At 37.6% G+C, this 24,921-nt stretch overlaps 1 protein-coding gene across 5 annotated transcripts in view; it reads right to left on the minus strand.

Moving 5' to 3' along the window:
- Positions 1-2,712: 2,712 nt before the first annotated feature.
- The window catches only part of CFAP43 (cilia and flagella associated protein 43), a 100,352-nt gene continuing 78,143 nt past the window's right edge, over positions 2,713-24,921 (minus strand). For 4 of the 5 annotated variants that reach the window (XM_040254374.1, XM_040254376.1, XM_040254375.1 and 1 more), the window contains 14 exons: positions 24,077-24,166; positions 23,703-23,783; positions 22,740-22,865; positions 20,454-20,573; positions 17,305-17,412; positions 16,088-16,174; positions 15,086-15,174; positions 13,070-13,283; positions 11,826-11,938; positions 10,400-10,559; positions 7,370-7,534; positions 5,494-5,574; positions 3,662-3,815; positions 2,713-3,477 (listed from right to left, as the gene is read on the minus strand). In XM_040254374.1, the coding sequence (XP_040110308.1) occupies positions 3,311-3,477; positions 3,662-3,815; positions 5,494-5,574; positions 7,370-7,534; positions 10,400-10,559; positions 11,826-11,938; positions 13,070-13,283; positions 15,086-15,174; positions 16,088-16,174; positions 17,305-17,412; positions 20,454-20,573; positions 22,740-22,865; positions 23,703-23,783; positions 24,077-24,166 (1,755 nt within the window). In that variant the 3' untranslated portion in view covers positions 2,713-3,310. Of the gene's footprint in view, positions 3,478-3,661; positions 3,816-5,493; positions 5,575-7,369; positions 7,535-10,399; positions 10,560-11,825; positions 11,939-13,069; positions 13,284-15,085; positions 15,175-16,087; positions 16,175-17,304; positions 17,413-20,453; positions 20,574-22,739; positions 22,866-23,702; positions 23,784-24,076; positions 24,167-24,921 lie in introns of those variants that run through there. The other variant, XM_040254377.1, reaches the window with a different exon arrangement.

Below are 24,921 nucleotides of genomic sequence, written 5' to 3' on the forward strand. Positions count from 1 at the left end.
AAATCTTAAAAAAAAAAAGTACTTCCCTGCTACTTGGTAAATAGCTATTACGCTAAGCTCCCCCACCCTCTACTCCCAAGTGCTCCTTTTTTTCAGTCCAGTCCTTCCCCATGAGCCAACAAACTATTAATGTTGGCATATCAGGACTCTGCTCTTGTATGCATTCTGTTAGTGCCCATGTAACTTACCCTTCCCGCCCCCCCTCCCCCCAATTCTTACCTTCTAGACATTGCCATTGTCACTGGCTTCTGTGAATCCAAGAGGACTGGCCCAGTTCTCACATGGGCCTTCCCTGGCTCTAGTATTCCCAGATGGGCATCCCTGGGAAGCTATGTTGACTAGCCTCCACTGCTTCTTACTGCTCAGCCTGAGTTCTAAGTGGGGCTGGGGAAGTGGCTTCCCTGCTGGTGCTGGCATTTGACTGCAGCTGCCCCACTGCTGATTAGCACATCTGGAGTCACCCTCACATGTCCACTTGGAAGAAGTACAGCATCAGTGAGACTCTGGTTTGGGAGAGTTGGGGAGGAGGTGGGGGTATAGTAAGGGGGATTTCTTAAGGCCTTGGCTGAGGGCTCCAGCAGCTCAGTGGGCATTTCTACAAGCGGAGGGAGATCATGGAGTATGGAGGGGGCTTATGGGAGAGGTTGGGACATAGGGATGCCCTTGAAGCAGTCCCCTTTTAAATAACTTGTTAATTTCACCTCTATTTAATAGGATATATATATTTAAAGAACTAGTGAATAAGAACTGTTTTTATCCATTAAGATGAAAACCAACACTTAGCACTTGCTTAGACCATATTTCTAAAAATATGTTAACTCACTTGAGTATTATAATTACCAAACACTCCAGTTTTAAAGACGAGGAAATTTTAAGATCAAGTGGTTATTTATCCCAAGGAACCCAGCAACAGAGCTCATACTCTTTAAGTCCTATCCTCAAAACCATGTTATGTTTGACCCAGTTAGTTATATTACTACTTTATAAAATAGATAATATTTTAAAGGGCTATAAAAATATGAATATAACTGCTGTTAGTTCAGCAGAAGCTGAGAAGAATCAGAGAGCATTGGGTTGCACGACCCATGTGCCTTTCCAAAGCACCTACCAACACCCTCAAACCAGAAGATGCCTCCTGTTGCAAGTGCTGCTATGCTACTAGAATTTATCCTGGGGGGCAAGAGACTCTTGCTAATTCCCATTCTATCTATGCCTCAAAGATGAGGCATTTAAGCAAGGAGCATTGCAAGATCACTCAGGGTGGACATTAAGAAACAGAAACCACACAGGTTGTTTAAGACTCAGCAATCCACAGAGCACTGTCCAGTGATATTTGTGGCCTTGACTAGTAGCAAATGGAGGCTCCAACAGTTAATTTAGGTGACATGGAAACGTTACTAATGGACACTACCCTGCTTAATAAGCCAAACTGACTAGGACTCATTCTAGGTCTAAGAACGGGAGTTGTCAAAATGATACTGACTCTTATTTTTCTTACTATTCCCACTAAACAGGTGATTACTGAACAGGTGATCAATTATGGTACTACCCTGGCAGTTTTTAAACAGAAGTTTTTAAAACTTCTAGAAAAATTTTATTTCTAAATATATATTTTATAGTTGTTCTCTTGGCTTTACCTACACCAGTGTACACTGGATATGGTATTGCAGATTAAACTTAACAATTAATTCACAAATTGCAGAACAATGAGACATTGATACCATTTGGAGATTGTGGTCAGTGATCCTGCTGATTATCACCTTGGAGTGCAGTCAGTCCATAGGCTATGGAAAGGCAAAGCAGTTTTCTGAACAGTTAATCTCATTACTTATCATCTACATGAATAAAGTGATAAACTATTTCATAGAAGTATAAGAATTCTTGTCACCAAATTCCTTCGCTTGTGGCTGTGTTTCTCCACACCAAACAATTCTCAAACACCATGTGGATGTCCTATAATACAATTCAACTCAATTCTGACACATCTATCTGGAGATAGCATCAGATTCCACAAGTTAAGGTCTCAGTCCCATAAGACTGCCCTCTACTTTAGATGTCAACTGAAAGCCTACATTGTCAACTCTGCTTCTGACCCACTGGGAATAAATAGGTTCCCGAGACTCTCCTTCCTTGGGTTCAATTAATTTGCTAGAATGGCTCACAAAACTCAGAGAAACATTTACCAAATTACCATATAAAAGGATCTGACTCAGGAACCTCCAGATGGAAGAAATGCATAAGGCAAGGTATGGGAAAAGACTCAGAGCTTACTTGCTCTCAGCACTCTTCTCCAAACCCTGTCCTTGTAGGGTTTTATGGAGACCTCATTACATAGGCATGATCTATTAAATCACTGGTCATTGGTGATCAGTTCAACTTCCAGTTCCTTTACCTTCCCTGGAGGTGGGGGTGAGGGTGGGAGTGTGGGGAGGGTGGGTAGGTGGATTGGAGGTTGGGACACAGCGTTGGTTTGGGCAACCAGCCCCTATCCTTACGTGCAGTCCAAAAGTCACCTCATTAACAAGATTCCTGTACCTCTCTCATCACTTAGGAAATTCCAAGGGTTTTAGGATCTCTGTGCCAGGAATGGGGTCGAAGACCAAATATATATTTCTTCTTATAAATCACAATATCACAAAATGAGAAAACGTGTTTTTTCTGTTTACTAAACTCCGTTGAGTGGGACACAAAGTTAAGTTCTGTTGTAATAAATATGAGATAAAGACGATTATGTCATGTTTATGTAGAATGCTTACGTAGAAAATATCTTGTAATTTACAAATGATTTAGGGCTTTTAAAAAGTAAGCCACTTTGTTCACATTGATGGCAGAGGGAATAATCTTTAACATTCTATGAATTTTTTTCCAATTATAGAGAAGTGCTTACTGAAGAAAATGGGAAATACAGAAAAATATAAAAGATAAAAATCATAATCTCATAATGTTTCTGATAATTTTATAAAACTAGAAATGGCAGTAGTGGCTAAGAATAATTTTTTGTCTTTAAGACTGTCTATACTACTACTGTGAAAATATTTTTGATTAAGACAATAAAATAGATCTTGAATATATTCTAAGATAAAATCTTGTTCATTCTTGAATAAAAATAATTCATGTTATTTTAGACATTTATTCATGCAGGACAAACATTTTTATAATGATTAAGACTAAAATCAAAATTTGCTATCAAAAATATGACACTAAGAGAAGATTCTACTTAAATATTCTGATATAAGAGAAACAAATCATTTTAACCAAATGAAGTTATTTTAAAAATGATTGATTTGGTCTTCGGTTTTCCACAGTATTTTTACATTTGAACAAGAGCAGGAAATGTTTTCATTCTTAATCTTTCAACTTCAGCCTGTAGTATTGAAATCTGCTCAGCTTGTTGTTTTGAAATTTTTGTTAACTTTTGTTGTCGCATCATGTTTTCGTATCGTTCTTTGGCAATCTTTTCACAAGTCAGTTTAGACCCTATCCCCAAAATGAAGAAGATGGAATTAGTTGAATTATTATCTACATTTTAAAATACAGAAACAGCACTCTGCAATAGTTAAACATATGGAACAAATACTGGTAGCTTTATAATCACTGTACAGATTTTAGGAATTCTGATTACTTTTAAACAAACTGACAGTTAAAGAAAAAAAAATCTTACCTATTGCATTACAGATGTCTTTTCTCTCTGAGACAGCCACCAGCTCTTCTCGTAAGTTGCAACCTAGGGTATAATTTGCTATATCTTTTTGATTGCTGTACCTTCTCAGTTTTTTAAGCAGCTTTTTGCAGTTCTCCACATTCTTTTTGTGTGTCTGAAATTTTTGTTCCCAGGACATCCCACAAAAATAATTTTGAAAGAAAATATTTTATAAAGATATTCTTAAATTTTAAATACATTGTCATCATTAAGATATCTTACCACCATACCCCTAGTGCTTAGCATAATGCCCACACACAGTAGGTACTTAAATTATTTGTTGAAAGATAGAATGATCTATTAATATACATTTTAGAAGAAACTTTATATGTTCTTAGAAATGAGAGATTTTAAGAACACAGCCTGGAGAGTACTTTGTTTCCATCTTATATATGTTAAACACTCAAAACTGAGTGCTCAGGCAGTTAGGGTAAAACAAAGCCTTTACAATGCCAAGGAAAGACTATCAACACTTCTACTACATAAAATCATAACCGAATGTGAAACAGGAAATTCACCTATACTCCAATAGCCCTAAAGGATGTTGAAGTGCTTCACAACCTAAATGTCCATTAACAGATGAATGGATGAAGATGTGGTACATATATATAATGGAATATTACTCAGTCATTAAAAAGAATGAAATAATGACATTTGCAGCAATATGAACAGATCTGGAGATTATCATACTAAGTGAAGTAAGTCAGACAAAGACATATCATATGATCTTGTTTACACCTGGAATCTAAAGAAAATGAACTTATTTACAAAACAGAAACATACAGATTTAGAGGACAAACTTATGGTTACAGAGCTGGGGAATGATGGGAAAAAACAGAATGGAAGGTTGGGATTGAAATATACACATTTCTATATTTAAAATAGATAACCAACAAGTGAAGTTGCTCAGTTGTGTCCAATTCTTTGTGATTGTAGCCATGGATTGTAGCCTGCCAGGCTCCTCCGTCCATCGAATTTTTCAGGCTAGAATAATGGAGTGGGCTGCCATTTCCTTCTCCAGGGGATCTTACCAACCCAGGGATCGAACCCAGGTCTTCTGCACTGTAGGCAGACTCTTTACTATCTGAGCCACCAGGGAAATCAAGAGGATGACCAACAAGGACCTACTGTATAGCACAAGAAACTTCGCTTAGTATTCTATAATAACCTAAATGGGAAAAGAACTTGAAAAAGAATGGATACACGTATATGTATAACTGAATGACTTTGCTGTACACCTGAAACTAACACATTATTCATCAACAATACTCCAATATAAAATTAAAATATTTTTTAAAGTCCTTCTGGATATCACAATGGTTAAGGGTGCAAAGATGCTATTTAGGGACCTCTAATTACATCCATCCTAAAGGAAATCAGTCCTGAATGTTCACTGGAAGAACCGATGTTGAAGCTGAAACTCCAATACTTTGGCCACCTGATGTGAAGAACTGACTCATTTGAAAAGACCCTAATGCTGGGAAGGTTTGAAGGCAGGAGGAGAAGGGGACGACAGAAGAAGAGATGGTTGGATGGCATCACCGACTCAGTGGACATGAGTTTGAGTAAACTCTGGGAGTTGGTGATGGATGGTAAGGCCTAGCATGCTGCAGTCCATGGGGTTGCAAAGAGTGGGACACGAATGAGCAACTGAACTGAATTACATCCTGAATATCATTACAAAAGACCAAGTTTTGGTAGGTTCTATTTGAACTCATGGTTTGAAAACTATTACTTTGTTCATATCATTCACAGATACTGGAAATATAATGATCAATATCTTTGATTCCTACCTTATCTAAAACAGCAATAGTCTGCTCCATTATTCCAATCTGAATGGCAATCAGAGTCTCATAGTTTGGTTCATTTAGGAACTTTGAGAGGAAAAAAGAAACCACAAAGTAAGTATATTTTTATCTATTTCTTCCAAGAGATAATTTTATAAAGATTATCTTAGTTTTGGAAGTTCCTGTTTCTCATAAAAAATGTCTATCCAAGTGAGGATTGATTTGACTTTGTGCCATAATATTTACTCATGTTTAGTTATTGATGCACTCACCTATATACTAATAACTACCAATGCCTACTTTATTTTCTCATTCATTTATTCAACTCACTAGATATTTACTGTGTTTTATTTGACAGTGTCTCATGAGTTCCTTTTACAACATCCTACTATTAGTTAAAGATACTGAGGGAGATAACAAAGATAGATAACATGACCTAGACATCAAGAAGAAGAGAATAATATGATTAGTTGCCAGAAGATACATAAGTGACATGCAAATTAAAAGGTGGTTTGAGATGGGCTATGATTTCTCTGAGCTTGGGAAATCAAAAAGCTTTATGGATTAGGTGGCATTTGAACCAGACCTTCAAAAGTAGATAGATTTGGGATGTGAAAAAAATTGAGGAAAAATATTCCAGGTAGAAGAACCAGTATTGCAAAGGCACAGAGACAGAATCCTAGAAAATAGAATCAGTTTGGTTTGAAAATATTGATGTGTAAAAGACTAACAGGGGGAATGAATTTGAGAAAGATTGAAGGACACTCAGCACCACTTAAGAACTTGAAAATTCATTGGCCAGGTAAGAAGAGGAAGTTTAAAATGGAGCAGGGTAGGAATGTTATTAGAGCTGAATAGGAGTGTGAATCTATAGATGAGATAGAGAAAAACTCAAAGTCAAGAGACTTGTTAGAAGATTGTTATAAAATACTAGAAACCATTGAAAAGGAAGAACTGAAGCAAGGTAAAGGCTAGGGGCACAAAGAATGAGGGAATAAATGGATACACTAGGCAAGGCTTGGAAGACAAGGGAAAGAGAGGAATCAGAGGACAGCGACTTTAATCCCAAGTGAATGGCTGAAAGAACAGAAATAAGCAAAATAAGAAGAGGTGCTGTTGGGAGATAACACAGAAATAATGCTTGAGAAAGGTCAGGTTCAGAGAAGTGAGATTGGAATTGAATTGGAATCCAGAAAGCTTGGATGAGTCTTAGGAGTGATCATGGAAGTTAGAAAAAGAGAAATCATCAAAGGAGAGGACATTGAAAGAAACACAGAGCTGAGGGCAGAGTCTTAATCACTATCCTTAAGAGGTAGAAACAAAAGAGAAATCAGGAAAAGAGGCAGAGTGATTTGACATGTTGGAAGAAATACAGGAGAAAGGAGGGATGATTAAAACCAAAACAACAGGCAATATTAAAAATGAAGATGGACCTCCCAGGAGAGGTCCAGTGGTTAAAACTCTACTTCCACTGTGGGGTCAGGAAAGTTTGTGGGGAAACGTACGTATGATCCCTGGTTGGGGAATTAAGAACTCACATGCTCCTGGCCAGAAAGAAAAGAAAAAAGAGAATGAAGACGGTCAATGGTCAAATCCTACAGGGATGGTGATGACTGGGAAAGGGATCACTAGATTTGACAATTAGGAAATTCCTGGTGAATTGCAAGATAGAACTATACTACTGACTGGGTCACAAAGAACCAGAGACGCAAATGTAAACTACAGAAGAAGAAGAAACAGACAGAATCCACAGTCACATTATGAAATACTATGCATAGGATATGCTTGACATCACAGAGCATCTTATTAAATATTGGTTGAATGAGTGAATACACTAATGACTGAAATTAAAATTATATAGTGGGGCACAGGGAGAACTTACCTTTTGACGATCTCTTGAAAAAAACAGCATCTGAATATCCCAAGCCTTCTGATTTAGATCTTCCATTTCCATCTCCATCTTCTTATGTTCCCACTCAATCTGAAATATTCCTTTATGGACTTCTTTACTTTCCATCATGCTAGCAACCTTCTTTTGTCCTTGAGTCTTAAAAAAAATCACACACACAACTGGCATTCATATAACATTCTGCATTCAGAATAGTTGAAGCTGAATGCTTTTCTTAGAAAACACTTGGAATGCAGAGATAATTCTATCTTCTTTTTAAAAATATAGCAGATATTAAAAATTACTTCATGGGCACAATCTGATCATGATATAAAGCAAGATAGTTACTAAACAGAAAGGATTATAAGATATTTTGAATGGCATAGCCAATTTACTTTTATGTCAATGATTAGGCAGGAATTCCTTCTACCATCATCAATCTGTGTTTGTACCCCTATTCTCCCCTGCTTCTTGACACTAAAGATAAAGGATTGTAGTTTAACACCCTAGGCACAACAGTATCTGGTTGGTAGCTAGTGAGAAAACAAGAAAATTGAATGGGTTAAATATGATATTTAATAATTTGGATGTTCTATACTTCATTTCAAATGGACTACATGAAGTTCAGTAATATTTTCATGAAACTGTTCCCCCAAATTGCTAACAGTGAAACTACTAAGATTCTAAAATAAATTTGTATGTGAGTTTCATCAGTTAACATTTTATATTTTTCCTCTCTTCTCCTTAGAGAACTTAGCTTTTTCAAGATCATGCCATTAGACTATGCCAACTACTACTCTCTTTAAAAATTATTTTTATCTTTTGATCACTGCTTGGCCTCAATTCCTCAAATTTCTCACTTTCAATGATATTTTCTCTGTTTGCTCAGCCACCCAGCTCCCATGATCATACCCTTGATCTTGTCAACACCAGCTCCCAAATCTTAAGGTCAAACATTTCTCTGCAGCAGTATCTCTCAAACGGGCAAAACATTGTCCCACCAGCAGACATTCAACTACATTGGGAGGCATTTTGGCCGACAACTAGAAGGGGAGGCATTGCTACTAGCATCTAGTAGGTAGAGGCCAGGAGTGCTTCTAAACTCCACATAATACACAGCACATGAGCTCTCTCCAACAAATAACCATCCAGCTCAAAAGTCAATAGTCCTGAGGCTGACAAACACTTTTGTCAAACTACTACATCTCCTCTCTGCTTTCCTTTCAGTCAACTTTTTCATAAGATTTATTAATAGTCCCGGTCTCAACTTCCTCAATTCATATTATTTCTTCAGCCATTGCCATTTGAGCTCCTGAACCAACACTCTTGAGTGTTGACAACCATGCTCTTGTCAAGTAATTGATATAGTGCATGGTTCCCTCTTCCGTGGAACTGTTTATTTCATGGTTTTTAAGTATATAGAAGATCAATATGGAAATAAAAGGATTTGAACCAGACCTAAGAGACATACACAGAATGCCTCACTCAGTACCAGCAGAATACACACTATTCTGTATTCTCAAATACAGACCATATGTTTGGCCATAAAATGAATCCAAATATATTTTAAAAGATGAAAATCATGCAAAGTGTCTAATATGACCACAAGGGAATGAAACTAAAATCAATAACAGAAAGAAAACCGGAATATTTGCAAATATGTGGAGATTCAATCATATATTATTAAATAATCAATGGGGCCAAAGAAGAAATCATAAGCAGTATTAGAAAATACTTTGAAATGAATGTAAGTGAAAATAGAACATACCAGAACTTATATAAATCCTTCTCAAACACTTAAGAAAAAAATTGAAAAGAAGGGGATATGTCCAAACATTTTATGAGGGCAATATTTCCCTGTTATCAAATCCAGAAAAAGACACCACAATAAGAGAAAATTATAGGTCAATATCCTTGATAAATATGGATGCAAGAATCCTGGACAAAATATATTATCAAGCCAAAGTCAAGAATACATTAAAAGGATCACATACACACACACACACACCCCTAGACATATGTTCAGACTGCTGAAAATCAAAGATAAAGAGAAAATCTCAAAGGCACACTACATTAAGAGGTGCAAAGATTAAAAAGATACAGTAGGCATCTTGTCAGAAATTCTGTAAGCCAGAATAAGATGAACAACTTTAAAGTGAAAAGACTGAGAGACAGAGACGGAGTCTGTCAATCCAGGGAACCCAGGGAAATATCTTTCAATAATAGAGGTGAACCAAAGACAATTTCAGACAAAGGAAAACAGATTTCATTACCAGCAGACAATTCAGTTAAGTTAAAAGAAGTTCTTTAAGCAGAAGGTATATAATACAGAACAGAAACTCCAATCCACACGAAGAAAGATCTCTTGAAATAGTGAAATTGAAGGGAAATAGAAAATCATTTTTTGAAGACAACTGACTGCCTAAAGGAACAATAGTAATGCAATGTGGGTTACGAGCAAGTAATACATGTGGCAACATTAGCACGTAATTTCCAAATAGCCCCAAATTCCCAAATATTTGGAAATTAAATAACATACTTCTAAATAACCCATAGTAACTTCTAATAGGAAGTTACGTGGGGAATTAGATAATATTTTAAATGGAAAGAAAATAAAAATACTCAAAATTTTTAGAGTGTAGCTAAAATAGTGCTTAGAAGGAAAATTTTAACATTAGATGTTTATATTAAAAAACAAGCAAGATCTGAAATTAATTATCTAAGCTTATCAAACTTATCATTAAGTGAGGAAATTGACTCTAACAAAATGATGGTATATTAGAATGAACATTTAACTCTATGGTCTTGAACTTCTTTTTACCTTAAAATTATCTGGCAAGGTTTTAAAAAATATATCCGTGTCTAGAGGTGGGGCCTGGACACATGTGTAAACTTCTTCAGGGTAGAAATCACCTACTGACTCAACTGAATGAAAATGATTTCCCATAGAAATGGGGGAACATGAAAAATATTTGGCACAGCAGGTGACATGTTGTTTTTTTCTTTTTAAAAAATGCTAATTACCCGAATCACAGAATTCAAGTCTTCAATTATCATCTTGTTGATGAGGATTGCATCAGAATAATCCAGCATTAACTGGAAATTCTCCAGTTCTACCTGTCCTTGTTTAAGGAGGATTTGGATCGTCAAATTCAACTGGAATTTCACTTTGTCTTCCTGTAATCTAAATTGAAAAAGACTTCAAAATAAGTAGTTGTGACATATTTATATTCCAAAGTTCACCTATCATTTGATATATACATTCAATAAAATATGTATGATATAAAAATTGAATATAAAATTCAAAATTAATTTTCCTTAAGCTGAAGGGAAACACACTGGAGATTAATGTGGAAAATATTTTTCCAATGACAAGCTTTCCTACAGATCTCTGTGATACTTCTTTTCTTGAGGATATAGAATTACACTTGGGCTGCTTACAGAATGGTATGCACAGAAACACATCCATAAAGTTTTACTTCATGATTAAGAAAAGATTAATATGCTTTTGAATGTAAGTGGAAAAAAACAGAGACACTACCAAATAACAAATCTACTTTAGGTAGATTTGTTCTGACTTCATGTATTGATCTCTGATATTATATTAACAATATTTAATCTGCATGCTACTTATCAAATCTATTTTTAGGTAATCCATATTCTTGCTTATCACCTAGATCTGAAAATGATGTTTAATGATGAATTTGGAGACATTAGAGAAGTATTTATCAATGTGGCTATAATATGGCCAAAAGTGAAGCAAGGACAGAAGACAGTATCTTAGTCACTCAAGAAAATGCAACAAGCTCCCCTGAAGAAAAATATTAGCTTATCCGGCATATAGATGGAAATTTCTTGGATATCTGCTTAAATTTCCACACTGTTTGCTTGTGTGACTTGAGCCTAAAAGTACTTACTAGCAGAAACATATTCTTTGTATTTTTATGTGGAGGAGATTAAAATAAAAGCCTTTCCCCAAACTTACATGTTTGTTAAGTAAGTCACAGGGATGTAAGGTATACCATAGGGAATATAAATATAGTCAATAATATTATCAGAATTTTGTATGATGACAAATGCTAACAAGGCTTATCATGGAGATCATTGAGTAATGTTTAGCAATATCGGATCACTATTGGTGCATCTGAAACTAATATAAGTAAATTATACTTCAAATTCTAAAAAGGAAAAACATTAAAAAGTAAAAAAAAAAAAGAAAAACTTGATGGTTTGCAGTAAGAACAGGGAGCATGAAGGTAAACTTCATTCTGAAATAAAGTCTTTCATAACAAAATGCACTTTCTCAAAGAAAAGCTATAAAGCATAAATAGGTAAAGTCAGTGCCAGCTGTAAACCAGTGAGTCAGCACTCTCCCCCCATGATAACACAACTTAATTTAGCCCTAGCTTAGATTTTGAAAACATGAACGTGAATGAAAGGTTCAAATTACAGGATGAGCTCATGGAACACTTTTTCAATTTCATGTTGCACCTTCTCATCATCCTCAGTTCTTCTCCTGAGGAAAGCCACCATTTCTATTAAGCCAGCAGCTTTCTGCTTTACCTGAAGAAATCAAACCACAAACATCTCAGAACATATGGAGCTTTAGAAATAAAAGCAAACTAATTTTAAAGAACTTGAGAAATATACATCTTTTAACTTTGTTACAAAACCTTAAGTCCAACTTTCTAATAAATTAGCAAAAATTTAAATCCCTGCCATTATGTAATACAAGAAACTTGAAACTTACATGGCACATCCCATGAATAATTAGAAAAGTATCCCCCAAAAGTGTCAAAATTGCTTCTCACTGAAAGACAATATGTATGCAGCTAGGATTTTTCTTATATCTTATCATCTTAGACAACATTTTACAGTCACAGATACTTCAACAAAAATATGACAGCCTCACACATGTGGCAACCAATTTAGGGAATCTGGGGGAGTGGAGGCAGGGTGTGGTCAAGAAGCAACAAGAGGAAGGAGTTTTTTCCCAGTTAAACACACTCTTAAATTCCTACTGTTTTTTTACATTAAAAAAACATTCTAGCAAAACCATAAAGTTTGTTCTGGTTGGTTCGGGTGAAATATAATTCTAGTCTATGCAAAAAGAGATGAACACTACTCAAGACCAGAGGAGACAGAAGAAGTTGTGTCTACAACAGTGTTGTCCAAGAGAAATGTCACGTGAGCCATCAACGCCAGCTGCATACATAATTTTAAATTTTGTAGGAGCCACATTACAAAAGTGAAATGAAACAGGTGAAATTACTCTTTTATTTAACACAATATATCCAAAACATTATCATTTCAACCTGTAAAGAATATAAAAAATACTGGGACATTTTCCATTCTTTTTTTCATACTAAGTCATCTAACTCTGCCCATATTTTCCAGTAACAGCATGTCTCAATTAGAACTGCCCACATTTATTTCACACAAAAAATAACCATGTCTGGCTAATGGCCGTCATTTTGGACAGTGGGTCTACAAGTAGGCCTGTACTTAGCCCTCAATCAGACTAAGGTTAATAATTTATTTCTTTATCATTAGTATTAATATTACTAACTGCTAGCCTAGTGGGAAACCTAAATAATTAGCTTTTCTTAGAAGGACTGACCACCATAAACTATATATTTGATACTAGCATACTAAGTGAAATGAAATAAAATAGAATGATAAAATGTTGTATACTTTCTGTTCATTTTCCACTTTTGCTCTTCTGGCCATGCAGAAATGTTCCCAGACGGAGGTGTCCAAGCCTTCTGGCATATTATTAATACTGTCCAAGTCATCCATGGCTTTCATTAACTGGGCAAAGGCATCCTTATTCAATTTCCCAGATCCTGGTCGCTCTCCGAAAGGCACAAGACTGGTCGTTTCTGCGTGTATTTTGTGTTTGTGAATCCTGGTATTATCAATAAAAGCCCATCAATGTTTCATATTTTCACATACAAAACAATCACTGTTAAATAATATAAACTTTAGCAGAGGTGTGACACTGCATGGCACTTCCCTGTGGTTAGTGGGTGGATTACCCCAAAGAGAAAAGCATCTGCTGGGACATTTCGACATCTCTGGGATCCTCAGACATGGCCTTAAGTGGACTATAGATGTCCCCCAACTGCAATCAGCACTGGGAGCTTTAACTGCACGAGAAAATGTCTCCTGGGCATTTTAAGCAGGCAAGTAAATGCCTGAGAGAAGTACGGGTGTTCCCTGGTTCTGACCCACACACCCTCTGCTGATGTCCCACTGCAGGTGAGTAGCCTGGAATATGTTCAGCTATACGTGCACCTGGAGAAGTGCCTCTTTTTTATCTACATTACAGATTGGTTTTGTTTGCCTGGGGTGCAGCTGGGAAGAGAGGGGTACGGAGATTTGTACCAGCACTCACTCTCAAGGTGCCTTACAATATGCTGTGAAGTTACTATGCTAAGTCACTTCAGTCGTGTCCAACTCTGTGAACGGCAGCCCACTAGGCTTCTCTGTCCCTGGGATTCTCCAGGCAAGAACACTGGAGTGGGTTGCCATTTCCTTCTCCAATGCATGAAAGTGAAAAGTGAAAGTGAAGTCGCTCAGTTGTGCCTGACTCTTAGCGACCCCATGGACTGCAGCCTACCAGGCTCCTCTGTCCATGGGATTTTCCAGGCAAGAATACTGGAGTGGGGTGCCATTGCCTTCTCCGTGAAGTTACTATAGTTATCATCTTTTTCTAGAAGGAAGTGAGTCTCTGAGAGAAGTGACTGACCAAGGCCACAGGTCTGATAGGTGTGGAGTTAGTATTTAAAGCTAATGCTGCTGGAAAATACAGCTTATACTTTTTCCAGAGGTCTCACTTCTTTCTTCATAGGCATATAGAACTCACTCCTTTAAAAACAGGGAAACAAAGATACAAGATTTGTTCTAGGCTGAATTTCTCAGGTTGCATATAATCTGTCAAAAGTGAGAGAATCAGTTTGTATCTTAGACACAGATAAGCCTATACCTTTGTGACAAACTCCATGATTCCTACATTATGTTTGATTAAAAATTACGGAAATCTATATAGGTAAAAATTTGGAAATCTGTGAAATTGTTTGGTACTCTCAAGTATCAAAATCAGATATTTTAGAACTATTTTGATAATGGTTATTGTCAGTCATTCATACTGGCATTTTTCAAACTTTGTCTTGAACACAATCACATGAGATGCTCTGAGGAAAGGGTCTGGAAAACACTTCCTACTCTATTTCTCACATGGGATGCAAAGGCTACAGAAAGTTCTGAAATGTTCTTCAGTAAAGAAAATTATATATCTTTTTCAACCCTGTATTTCCTTAAACTTATTTTGTCCTGGAAGCCTTTTATATGTAATTCCAATTCACACCGCAAGGGATGCATACATGTTAGAACACGTCTTGGGAAAAACAGTTTATAAATCTGTCTGCCATCTATATCTTGTCAGGAACTACTTTCATGTATAAAACAGAACCTATAATAGCACTATGATTACCTAGACACTTAATTTCTAAATAATGAAGTCATCAGTCTTCATTGCCTACTGTTAAGATATAATAATCTTTAAAAAACTGAGTTAAGATCAAAATACTTGGACATTTTCATGTAAATGATGTTGCACTGAATATTATGAAATTATTGGGAGAAAAAGCTGAAATCTAATAACAATTTTTTTTTTCTCAGAAACATGATAGCAAAGGAGAAACAAACCTTGGTCGGCGTTTAAAAAGTTTGTAGAGTATATCCACCTGATGACTGGGAATTTCAGAAAATTCCTTTTTAAAGCTGCGATCCAGAACCTAAAGAAAAACATATCATTCCCAGGATTGCAACTTTGTTCAGAAGGCTTTTATCTGTGACAATACTCTCTAAAATATTAATTGTATCACTTTGATTTTTAAAAATCCATGAATACTTGGTTTATAACATAGACTTGTTAAAGGGTGACCACTCACTGTGCAAGGATTTTACAAAGATTTACCTTAAAGAAGAAGCACCTCAGTAAACTAAGAATATTATTTCATATAAGAGGTCTTAGAAATCACTTAGAACTGACATGAAGTGAAAGTGAAGTATTAGTCACTCAGTAGCATCTGACTCTTTGCAGCCCTGTAGACTGTAGCCTTCCAGGCTCCTCTGTCCATGGGATTCTCCAGGCAAGAAACTGGTGTGGGTTGCCATTCCCTTCTCTAGGAAATCTTCCCGACCCAGGGTTTGAACCCAAGTCTCCTGCATTGCAGGCAGATTCTTTACTGTCTGAGCCACTAGGGTTTTATTTAGAACTGAAGTTTCACAAAATAATATTTATAAAACAGACAAGGTACCTCTATTTTGTTACATTCCATTCTATTCTGTTTGCTTTTCTATCCTAGTCTTTTCCATTTATAAATCTGCTGGTCATAGCCTACTTAGTTGATTTCAAAACCAGCTAAGGGAGATTGCAACCTGAAGTTTGAAAGGCTCTAAAGTCTAGATGAGCTCTCTCCTTTTTTGTGCAAGAGAAAGCTTAAACCAGAGAAGTTTACAAAAATTTATTTTACACAGTGATTTTTAGAAATACACAGTGGCATAGAATGGAGTTTACCCATAACTGAGAATTACAGTAGGAGAAAATGCTATGAGAAGATTAGATTGTATCCCTTTTAATTTTCTCCAAATCCAGGCAGCAGCAATGCTGTCACACTGGGAAGTGACTGAGGCAACAGCTCTCACTTTGTCTTCCGCCAGTAAGTTGTCATAGTGTTCCTTGTACAAATCCAGGTCTTCTCTAGACTTCCGGATGGCCTCTGTGGTCTGGTTCTAGAATAACATCAGGAATAGAAGATTGGAACAGGATAAATACAAATATTGAGCATACTAAAAAGAACAAGGAATTCCCTAGTACAAGATTAATGTGAACTGAAGTATCAATTACAGATAATATTCATAGAAGAAAGTAAACCGACTGGAGGCTTTGAAAGGACAAACATCCAATCACTTGTTTCAAAGTGTAGCCAGCTCTGTACATGAGTGTGTAAGTGACCAGGGAGCATACTACACCCTTGGCAGAGCAGTGTGGGTGGTGAAATTGCACAGGCTTGGGAGTCATGTGGGCCTGGGTTCTGAGAGACAGGATATATATTAGTAAATGGAGGATGGCCAGGCCATATATAAAAATAGAACTGACTCACAGTCTGCAACCAGCCAGGAACTGAAACCACAACCTCTGCAGTGACTGGCCTCTAAACTGTCAGAACTCGGTCAGTAACTTTCAGCTTTCCTAATTTTTGCCACCATTTTCAACTGAGGACCAACCAGGGAATGCCAAATCTGCTTCCCAAACCAAACACATAGGTAGCCCAGCCTCTAAGTAACTTGCCGCAGGCTTCCCCATGCCAACAACTCCTAATCAGGATACAGCTGAAGCCCTTTCTTATTTTCATTAAATGGCTTTCTCATCCCCCTGCCTGCCTTTGAGTGTCTGGCAAACACAAATGAACGTCATATGATACTTTAAATCATTCATTCATAAATGTCATTTATTAATACTATTAATAAAAGCTGACATCGTTTGAAAATTATGTGACAAACATTTTGTATTCATTGTCTCTTTCATGAAACATATCTATTAGCATTTTATAAAATATTACAGCTTTTCATTCTATAAGCTAACCCATTACTTACATATTTAGTGAAACAGAGTGCCAAATGGTCCAGAGAGAACAATACACCCTAGAGAAGAGCTTGAAAATAGCTTTAATGGTTATGTCTTGTCCAAGGTCCCATAGCCAGTCAGTGGTTAAAAGTCCCAGACGGGGAGACAGGAATGCACACACATTTGAGAAGGAATGTAGAAAGAAAGAAGGGGCCAGGCAGGAGTGTGGACTCTTGTCAAGTGGGAGCAATTGGTCAGAAACTGCTGATACTCAGATATCAGACACTGTATTTACCCTCTCCTCCTGCTTCCTTGCAAGGTAGTTGTTCAGGAATGTTTCTCTGGAGCTTATTTCTTCATCCAACAGCAAAGAGAAAATAAGGTTGTTTATTTTCAATTCCTCCTGTAGAAATATTTTAAAAGGGGAAAAACGATCAATGTGCCCACCTGGGAAAGGATTTTCTATTGAGGGTCACAGGCTTGGCACTCACCAAGCAAGTTTATGACACACAAGAAAGAGAAATTCTTTTCAAGAAAAAGGGAATATAAACTTGCAATAACGACTCAGTTGTTTTTACCTTTTTTCAATTTTCATTGCAAGATAAAACATATACATAGGAAAACACATAAAACAAATGTATAGTTTAATGAGTTATTATTAAGGCAAAACACCGTTGTAATCACCACTCAGTTCAAGAACTGGAACTTAACCAGAGCCCTTCCATGTGTCAACTCCAATAATAACCACTGTCTTGACTTTTACAGTAATCACTTCCTTGTGTTTCTTTACAGTAGCATTACCCAAATACGCATCTTCTGGGCACTACTGTATAACTTTTCTGTTGAAAAAACTGTTACATTTTGAAAGCCTATTATTATCCACAGGTTCTCTTTCAGCCCTTTCCCTCACATTTATTTGTAGTTATCTGTAGTTTCATCGAGTCTGATTTTTGCTCATTGCTTACTTATGGTGAGTTCAACAGAATCCTTTACCCCATATGTTTCTTGAAAATTTGCAGCTGGGTCAGGGGACAGATCAGAACTGGGTCTGATCCTTTTAAAAGACCATAGGGGACATGGTGTTTTTTGATCAGGAAACAGGTAGTGTCAAATTGTCTTTCTTTCTGAGATGTTAGCAGCTATAGATCTCAGTGCTTAGGTTCATTAATCCTTTGAGAGCTGCAAAATAGTGATACTATATTTCTGTCATTCCTTCTTCACTTACTAATTGAAATCCTTTCATAAAGGCATGCTTCTCCCTATCTGCTATTTAGTTACCTGGCAGTGTAGTTCATACAGAAAAACAGAGTAAATTCTTGACACTTTCTCTTTATTAGTTTTTAGATAATAGACTGGTTTTTATCCTTTGAAGGCATTTTTATTTTTAAAACATCACAAATTCATTAACCTAATAAATTTGATAGGCTTCAATTAATTGCAATTGTTATCATTGTTGAATCTTAAATTGTCCCATTTAGGGGATCTTTTAAAGTGGACTCCTTTTGATAGTAGCCTTTAATAATTTCCTCATTGTCTTGTATGAAAATCTTCCCTGGTGGTTCAGATGGTAAAGCATCTGCCTACAATGCGAGAGACCCGGGTTCAATCCTTGGGTCTGGAAGATCTCCTGGAGAAGGAAATGGCAACCCACTCCAGTATTCTTGCCTGGAAAAACCCACGGACGGAGGAGCCTGATAGGCTATAGTCCATGGGGTCACAAAGGGTCGGACATGACTGAGTGACTTCACTTGTATGAAAGGATGTTTTAAGTATGTCTTTAAAAAATAACAGCTTTATTAAGATGTCTTTCACAATCCATACAATTCGGTTCTTTAAAGTCTATAGTTCAATGGTTTTTTAAGTTATATTCTCAGTTGTGCAACCAACACCACAATTTTAGAATATTTCAGCACTTTGAAAAAAAATCTGAAAAAAAAAATTAAAAAAAAAAAAAGAAAAAAAATCTGCTAGCAGTCATTTCCCATTTCTCCCCACACCTTCCAGAGGTCTTCCTGCCTCCACCCCAAGGCAACCGCTAATTAACTTTGTCTCTATGGATTTGCCTCTTCTGGACATTTCCTATAAATAGAATCACTCAACATGTGGCCCAGAGTGTCTGGCTTCTTTCACTTGGCATGCTTTCCAGGTTCATCCATGTTGTAGGATGTATTAGTACTTTTTATTGTTGAATAATATGGCATTACATGAATAAACAACATTTTATTTATTCACTCATAGTTGGACATTTGGGTTATTTCCACTTTGGGGCCATTATGATTAATGCACTCTTATGACTAATGCTGGAGCACTCATTCTCAATCTCCCTCACCAACTACTATATGCACACATTCCCTCCCTCCTGGGCCTGTGACCATGTTCTCTCTGTAGCCACAACTCCCGAGGAACAGCCCCTCTCCCATGGCTACAGGTCTTACTGGGTCCTGGGGATAGTGCTCTTCCCTTGCCTCTTTAGCTTTAGCCATGATACTGGCTTCCCGTTACCTCTAGTCTCTGGGAGTTTCTTTGCTGTTTGCTGTTTCCCTTAACCCTGCCCATACCTCAGTTAGGAGTCCCTGCATCCCCTGCTCTTAAAAGTAACCCTTTCAGGGTATTTTTCCTGTTGGGACCCTGACAATACAGACACCATCCAGGAGCTTCCTTAACTCCTCTCATCTTTCTTGGTTGATACCCTTTGCTTTGGTGAGATTCATCTTCCATTAACTTGCAGAGAATGGGTGCTCAAAAATTTTTGAGACCTTGCATTTCTCAAAATATCATTACTTTCTTTTTATATTCAATTAATAGTTTGGTCTGACATAGAATCTGTTAGGAATAATTTTCCCTCAGAATTTAAAGGCTTCATTCTTCGTCTTCTTGTTTTTAAGTTATTGTATACTTCATTTACATTCTTACTGCTGAATCAAAGTAAGTCAGATTTTTCATCTGATTTTTTGGGGCATGTAGACTATTCAGTCATTCCACATATAGGATGAGCCCAACCCTTGCCAGTTGCTGGAAATATAAGGATGAACAAGAGAGACTCAGTCCCTATCCTCATGGAGCTTAGTCTTGGGAACATTAAAAAGTAACTCAATAAATTAAAATTCAGTTGTATTAAGTGATAGAAAGTAAAAGAACAGAGTATATAACAGGAAGATCTAACCTAGTTGGGACCTGACAGATGGGTAAATATAGTGCAGGAAGCAAAGAGGTTGGAAGAGAGTATTATTGGCAGAGTTGGGAGCAAGGAAGTGTGAACCAGGTGGCAGAGAGTGGAGCACAGCAAATGAGGGGGAGGGTGCCACAGATGAGGCTGGAACAGGACGCAGGGCCAGCAAGTGCAGAGCCTTCCTGCCAGACAGGGTGTTACTCTTTATCCTGAGAAGAGTGAAAGGCCTTGGAGGCTCCTTAAAAGAATGTCATATAAGTGAAGCTTTTATTTACCTGGTTGACAACCATCTCTGCCTTCACTCTCCTTTCAAAGAGTCTTTTCAAATGTTCGTCAAAATTCTGTGTGCTTTCTTGAATAGAATTTTGAAGTTTCTTCATTTCTGTTTCTAAAGACTAAAAGGAAATCAGCACCAAAGTTAACATGTAGGAACATTAGATGTTTCTAGGGAGTGATTGTTTACATTTTGTCAAAAGGAAGGGGCAGGTGGAGGGCAGGCCTTGTGAAGTATTCTGGGCTTCCCCTTCAGCCACAGATGTTACTCCTGGGTCTGTTATATTGTCTCTCTACTTTTATATATGTTTGACATTTTCCATAATACAAAGGTTTTTTTTTTTTTTTTTTTACAAACCTTCAAAGAAGTCTTTTTTCTTTTGCAAATATAAGAGATGTATACAACATGTAAGACTACGTACGGCATGCATCAATGGAAAAATCCAGTAGAGAGGGCAAACTTATGCTGCAGGGAAATGGGGCAGATGGCTGGAGTGACAGCATTAAACAGATGGATGGGACAGGACCCAGTGCATGGAGTGGAACATGAGGTATGGGTGGCTACAAGGCCATTTTACCCCAGAAAGGCAAGAAGGATCTATGGATTCAAGATGGATGGGTGGTAGATGTGATGGGAGAAGGGTAAGGAAAAGCTCTTCTAGTTGCTCCTCTTCTCTGAGCGAAACTAAGGGGAGAGTTGAGGGTCAGGTGTCAGAAGTCTGAGGACAGAGGAGAGCACACGGCATGGTCCTCTAGGATCTTGCCACTTAAAGTGTAGACCAAATAAATAAATAAATAAATAAAGTGTAGACCACCGACCAGCAGCAGCAGCTGAATCATGTGGTTGCTCAATAGAAATGTAGAATCTCAGGGGCCTTCTCTATCCTCAGAATGAAAGAATCTGAATCTGCATTTTAAAAAAAGATCCACCAGGTTAAACCAGGGGGAAATTGAAACCTGGGGGGGATAGCATCGTTGAGCAGCTTTAAGAACCCAATAAAGACTAAGGTCATCAGAGTGAAACCACGGAGCATTTTTTCTTTTCTTTTTTTTAATGATCTCATGGTGATTTAATTTTTAAATTTTTTATGATGCTATGAGTGTGAACTACTATTTTTATTCTTTAAAAATAGCTAACATGGGGTCATTTCCTGAGTTCGGGGGCAATGCTAAAAAAACTACAGGTATTGCCTTCTTGCATCCCCACAATAGTACAGAAAGAAGGTTCCAGAATGCCCATTTTACAGATGAGGAGGCTGAATGAGGAGACTGAGATTTTGAGAGATAATAACATTTCCATGAGCCACATTGGACTCAAACTGTCCAACTCCAAAAGCAAAACGTATAGTCACTTTATTATATTTCTTCACCCACTGCATGGTGTGAATGCAGTGAAAGTTGAGTGCTGGTTTAATCAAGGCTGACTTTTTACCAGGTGAGCATGGTCAAGGGGCAGGGGGTGAAGGTGTAGGCAAGAGAGTATTTTACTGTACAAGACCATGAAGTAAATGCCACCACTTTAGGCATCTGAATTCTGTTAACTTCTTGACATCTTTACTGCACTCAGAACTACTCATTTTGGATAAAACGCAAGGGCACTGTTACAGGATGCAGTGAATAAAAACAGGGACAAGTTAACAATAGGTTCAAAGGAGTTGTTCATAAAATACAGCCTCTATAAAGCTGACAAACTGTCCTGCCTTGAATGATGGTATGATTTTACTTTCTTCACAGAAGGATAAATATTAACTTGGTTGTATACCATCACCTTTTACATCTCTATTATAATGGTAAGCAATTCCAATGTTGGAATGTTTTCTTTATGATGGAAGGAGAAAAGTAAGAGTCCTGCATTTCAGAAATCTCAAATTAGAATTCTGTTGATTGCGTCATTCTTCTTTCAAGTCTTTTCCTTGAAATTGAGAGCAAATACAGCAAGAGCATGCAGCTTAAATTGATGTAGGCAAGAGACAGCAGTACCTTGAACATACTGTCATAGGTGTTCATTAAACATCTGAAGAATGAATGAAGGACCAAATGAATTGTAACGATGTAACATGGGAAATCAATAAGAACCTTCAATTTTGCTGTGTGTTCTTATTGTTTAAAATTGTTCTAAGTCTTTAAATTTATCTGCACTCACTTCCTCAAATTCTCTTGAGAATTTAAGCTGAAACAACATCCTGAGGTTACTAAAAGCACTGAGTAAACGCCTTTTGAAATGTCATTTAAAAAGATACTGAAACAAAACCCTTGGTAAGGTAGGCCATATTCTCTGCTCTTCTGACCTTTCTATACTTATCTCTTTCTTCATTTAACTCCTTGACTTTTTTCTCATACTCTTTGAAGAGTTTCCTTTCCTCTTCAGACCACAAAGCATCAGGTTTTACCATGAACGGAGGCTGAGGAATCACCTGAAGAAATAAAGAAAAGCATCTAGGTTAAATATAAATGCAGCAGTAGAGTAAAACTCAGAGTTACTGATACAGTTTTTAAAAAGAGCCCTTTAAAAGGGCATAGTTCTTCACACTGGCAAGACAATGACCTAACACTTTGACCAAAGGATATGAAAAAATGTTACAACTGTTTTTCTGTGACTTAAGCCAGGGTGAATAGTTTGGGATGAACCCTGATTCTGAGCTGACAAGTTCAGACATGCAAGTTGATATCCTCATAGCTAGAACTATGTCAGAGCTCCAGGATACCTATGTCAGGTATCAAAGGGGGTATTCCTTGGTGTATCTGGAGAATTACAGGTGAAGTTTTATCCCTGCTTTCTGTAGAGACCAAAACCACTGTAGTTGCTTTTTTAGTTGTTCATTTGTTGGCTTTTTTTCAGGTTGGAGGACAAGCCTGTGGTTTCAAACTTATTTGCCTGAGACATGTTTATAAGCTACTGAGTGAAGTCAAAGTGTTAGTCACTCCGTCATGTCCATCTCTATGCTGCCCCATGGACTACAGCCCGCCAGGCTCCTCTGTCCATAGAATTCTCCAGGCAGGAATACTGGAGTGAGTTGCCATTCCCTTCTCCAGGGGATCTTCCTGACTTAGGAATCGAACCCAGGTCTCCTGCATTGCAGGCAGATTCTTTACTGTCTGAGCCACTGGGGAAGCCCTTATGAGGCACTGGGGCTGGTATATTTATTGCTGTAGAATTTCTAAAATTTAGGTTCACATAGGAAAAAATGGTCATGGTTAAGTAGTTTGCTCCATCCCATTCCACCTTCCATAAGGATGGGCAGGAATCTCACCATTCTCAAAATATCTTCCTTCTTGACTTCCAGAACTCCTCCCATCATGTCCATGAGGGCTCGGCGTCTTGAGTCAGGGCCCTTGGGAAAGAGCCAGGGTCAGAGAGGGCCACTGAGACAGAGACCACTCCAGTGGCACCAGGGACAGCCCCACCCCAATATTAGATTAACTGTATTTAGGATTGGGGAGGGCGGGCAGTGGCATACATGGAGGGGAGAAGAGGCCACTGAGATTCCAGTGACCTCTGACCACGACAAATGCCCTAATGTCTGTCTCTGCTGGAGTACAAGTACAAGACTATTCAGCCAAGTTAGGAACAAGTATCCCTAAAAGGAAAAAGGGTCTTAGGCACCACCAGAGGAAAACTGCATACCCGTGTCAGAAGTAATCGCTCCACTTCACGGGTCACAAGCAAGTCTGTTTTGGCTTTTTGCCACGGTTTAATATGTCTTTGAGCTGAAATCTGAAAGAGAAAATGTAGTTTCCTGCTGTTATTCTTACAAAACCCAAACTTTCCTTCTACACACTGGGAGGGGGTTAGACGAAATTAGGGGGATAGAGGGAATACCCAGGTTTTGCTACCAATTTCCTATTTTGGAATGAAGATGAGATCCAAAATGAGAGAGTTAGAAAAATAGATGATTACTTTCAACAGGGACCGTTAGTGTTACTATTACCTCTAAGCAACACTTTTATCTTTTGCCCTTAAGTAATCAAGATCGTTTCACGTGAGCAAGGGTATTCTCTTTGAATCACTTCTTATAAATGAAATATGGTTATATTTGGAATGTTCTCTTTAAGTATTTAATTGTAACTGTCTCAGTGCCAAACAGATTTTAAGAAGGCTGTCCAGTGAGCCCCTTCCTCTGGAATCCATACTCTGGTAATGGCTACATAACTAATGGAGCTCCATCAGTCTCATTCCCATGATGTGACCCAACCTCTACGGCTATAGTTGCTGGGCCCAAGTTGGCCCAAGGAGCCCCTTTCCAGGCAAATCTGGACCTATGACTAAGAGATTATAGTTTGGACCAGATGCTCCCTAGGATATAGGAGATATAACATAGAAACTACTAGAGGCTGCTGAAATGCAGACAGAAGTGAATCAAAAGATGAAGAAAAGAGCACTTCTGGTCTCCTCACAAGGCTCTGGTATGTGGTTCCTGCTTCTTTCTAGGCTTGGTGTCCAAATCTTCTCTGGACTCCATGGGATTCATG

The sequence above is a fragment of the Oryx dammah genome, unplaced genomic scaffold (assembly GCF_014754425.2).
Source record: "Oryx dammah isolate SB20612 unplaced genomic scaffold, SCBI_Odam_1.1 HiC_scaffold_14, whole genome shotgun sequence".
In the NCBI taxonomy this organism is placed as follows: domain Eukaryota; kingdom Metazoa; phylum Chordata; class Mammalia; order Artiodactyla; family Bovidae; genus Oryx; species Oryx dammah.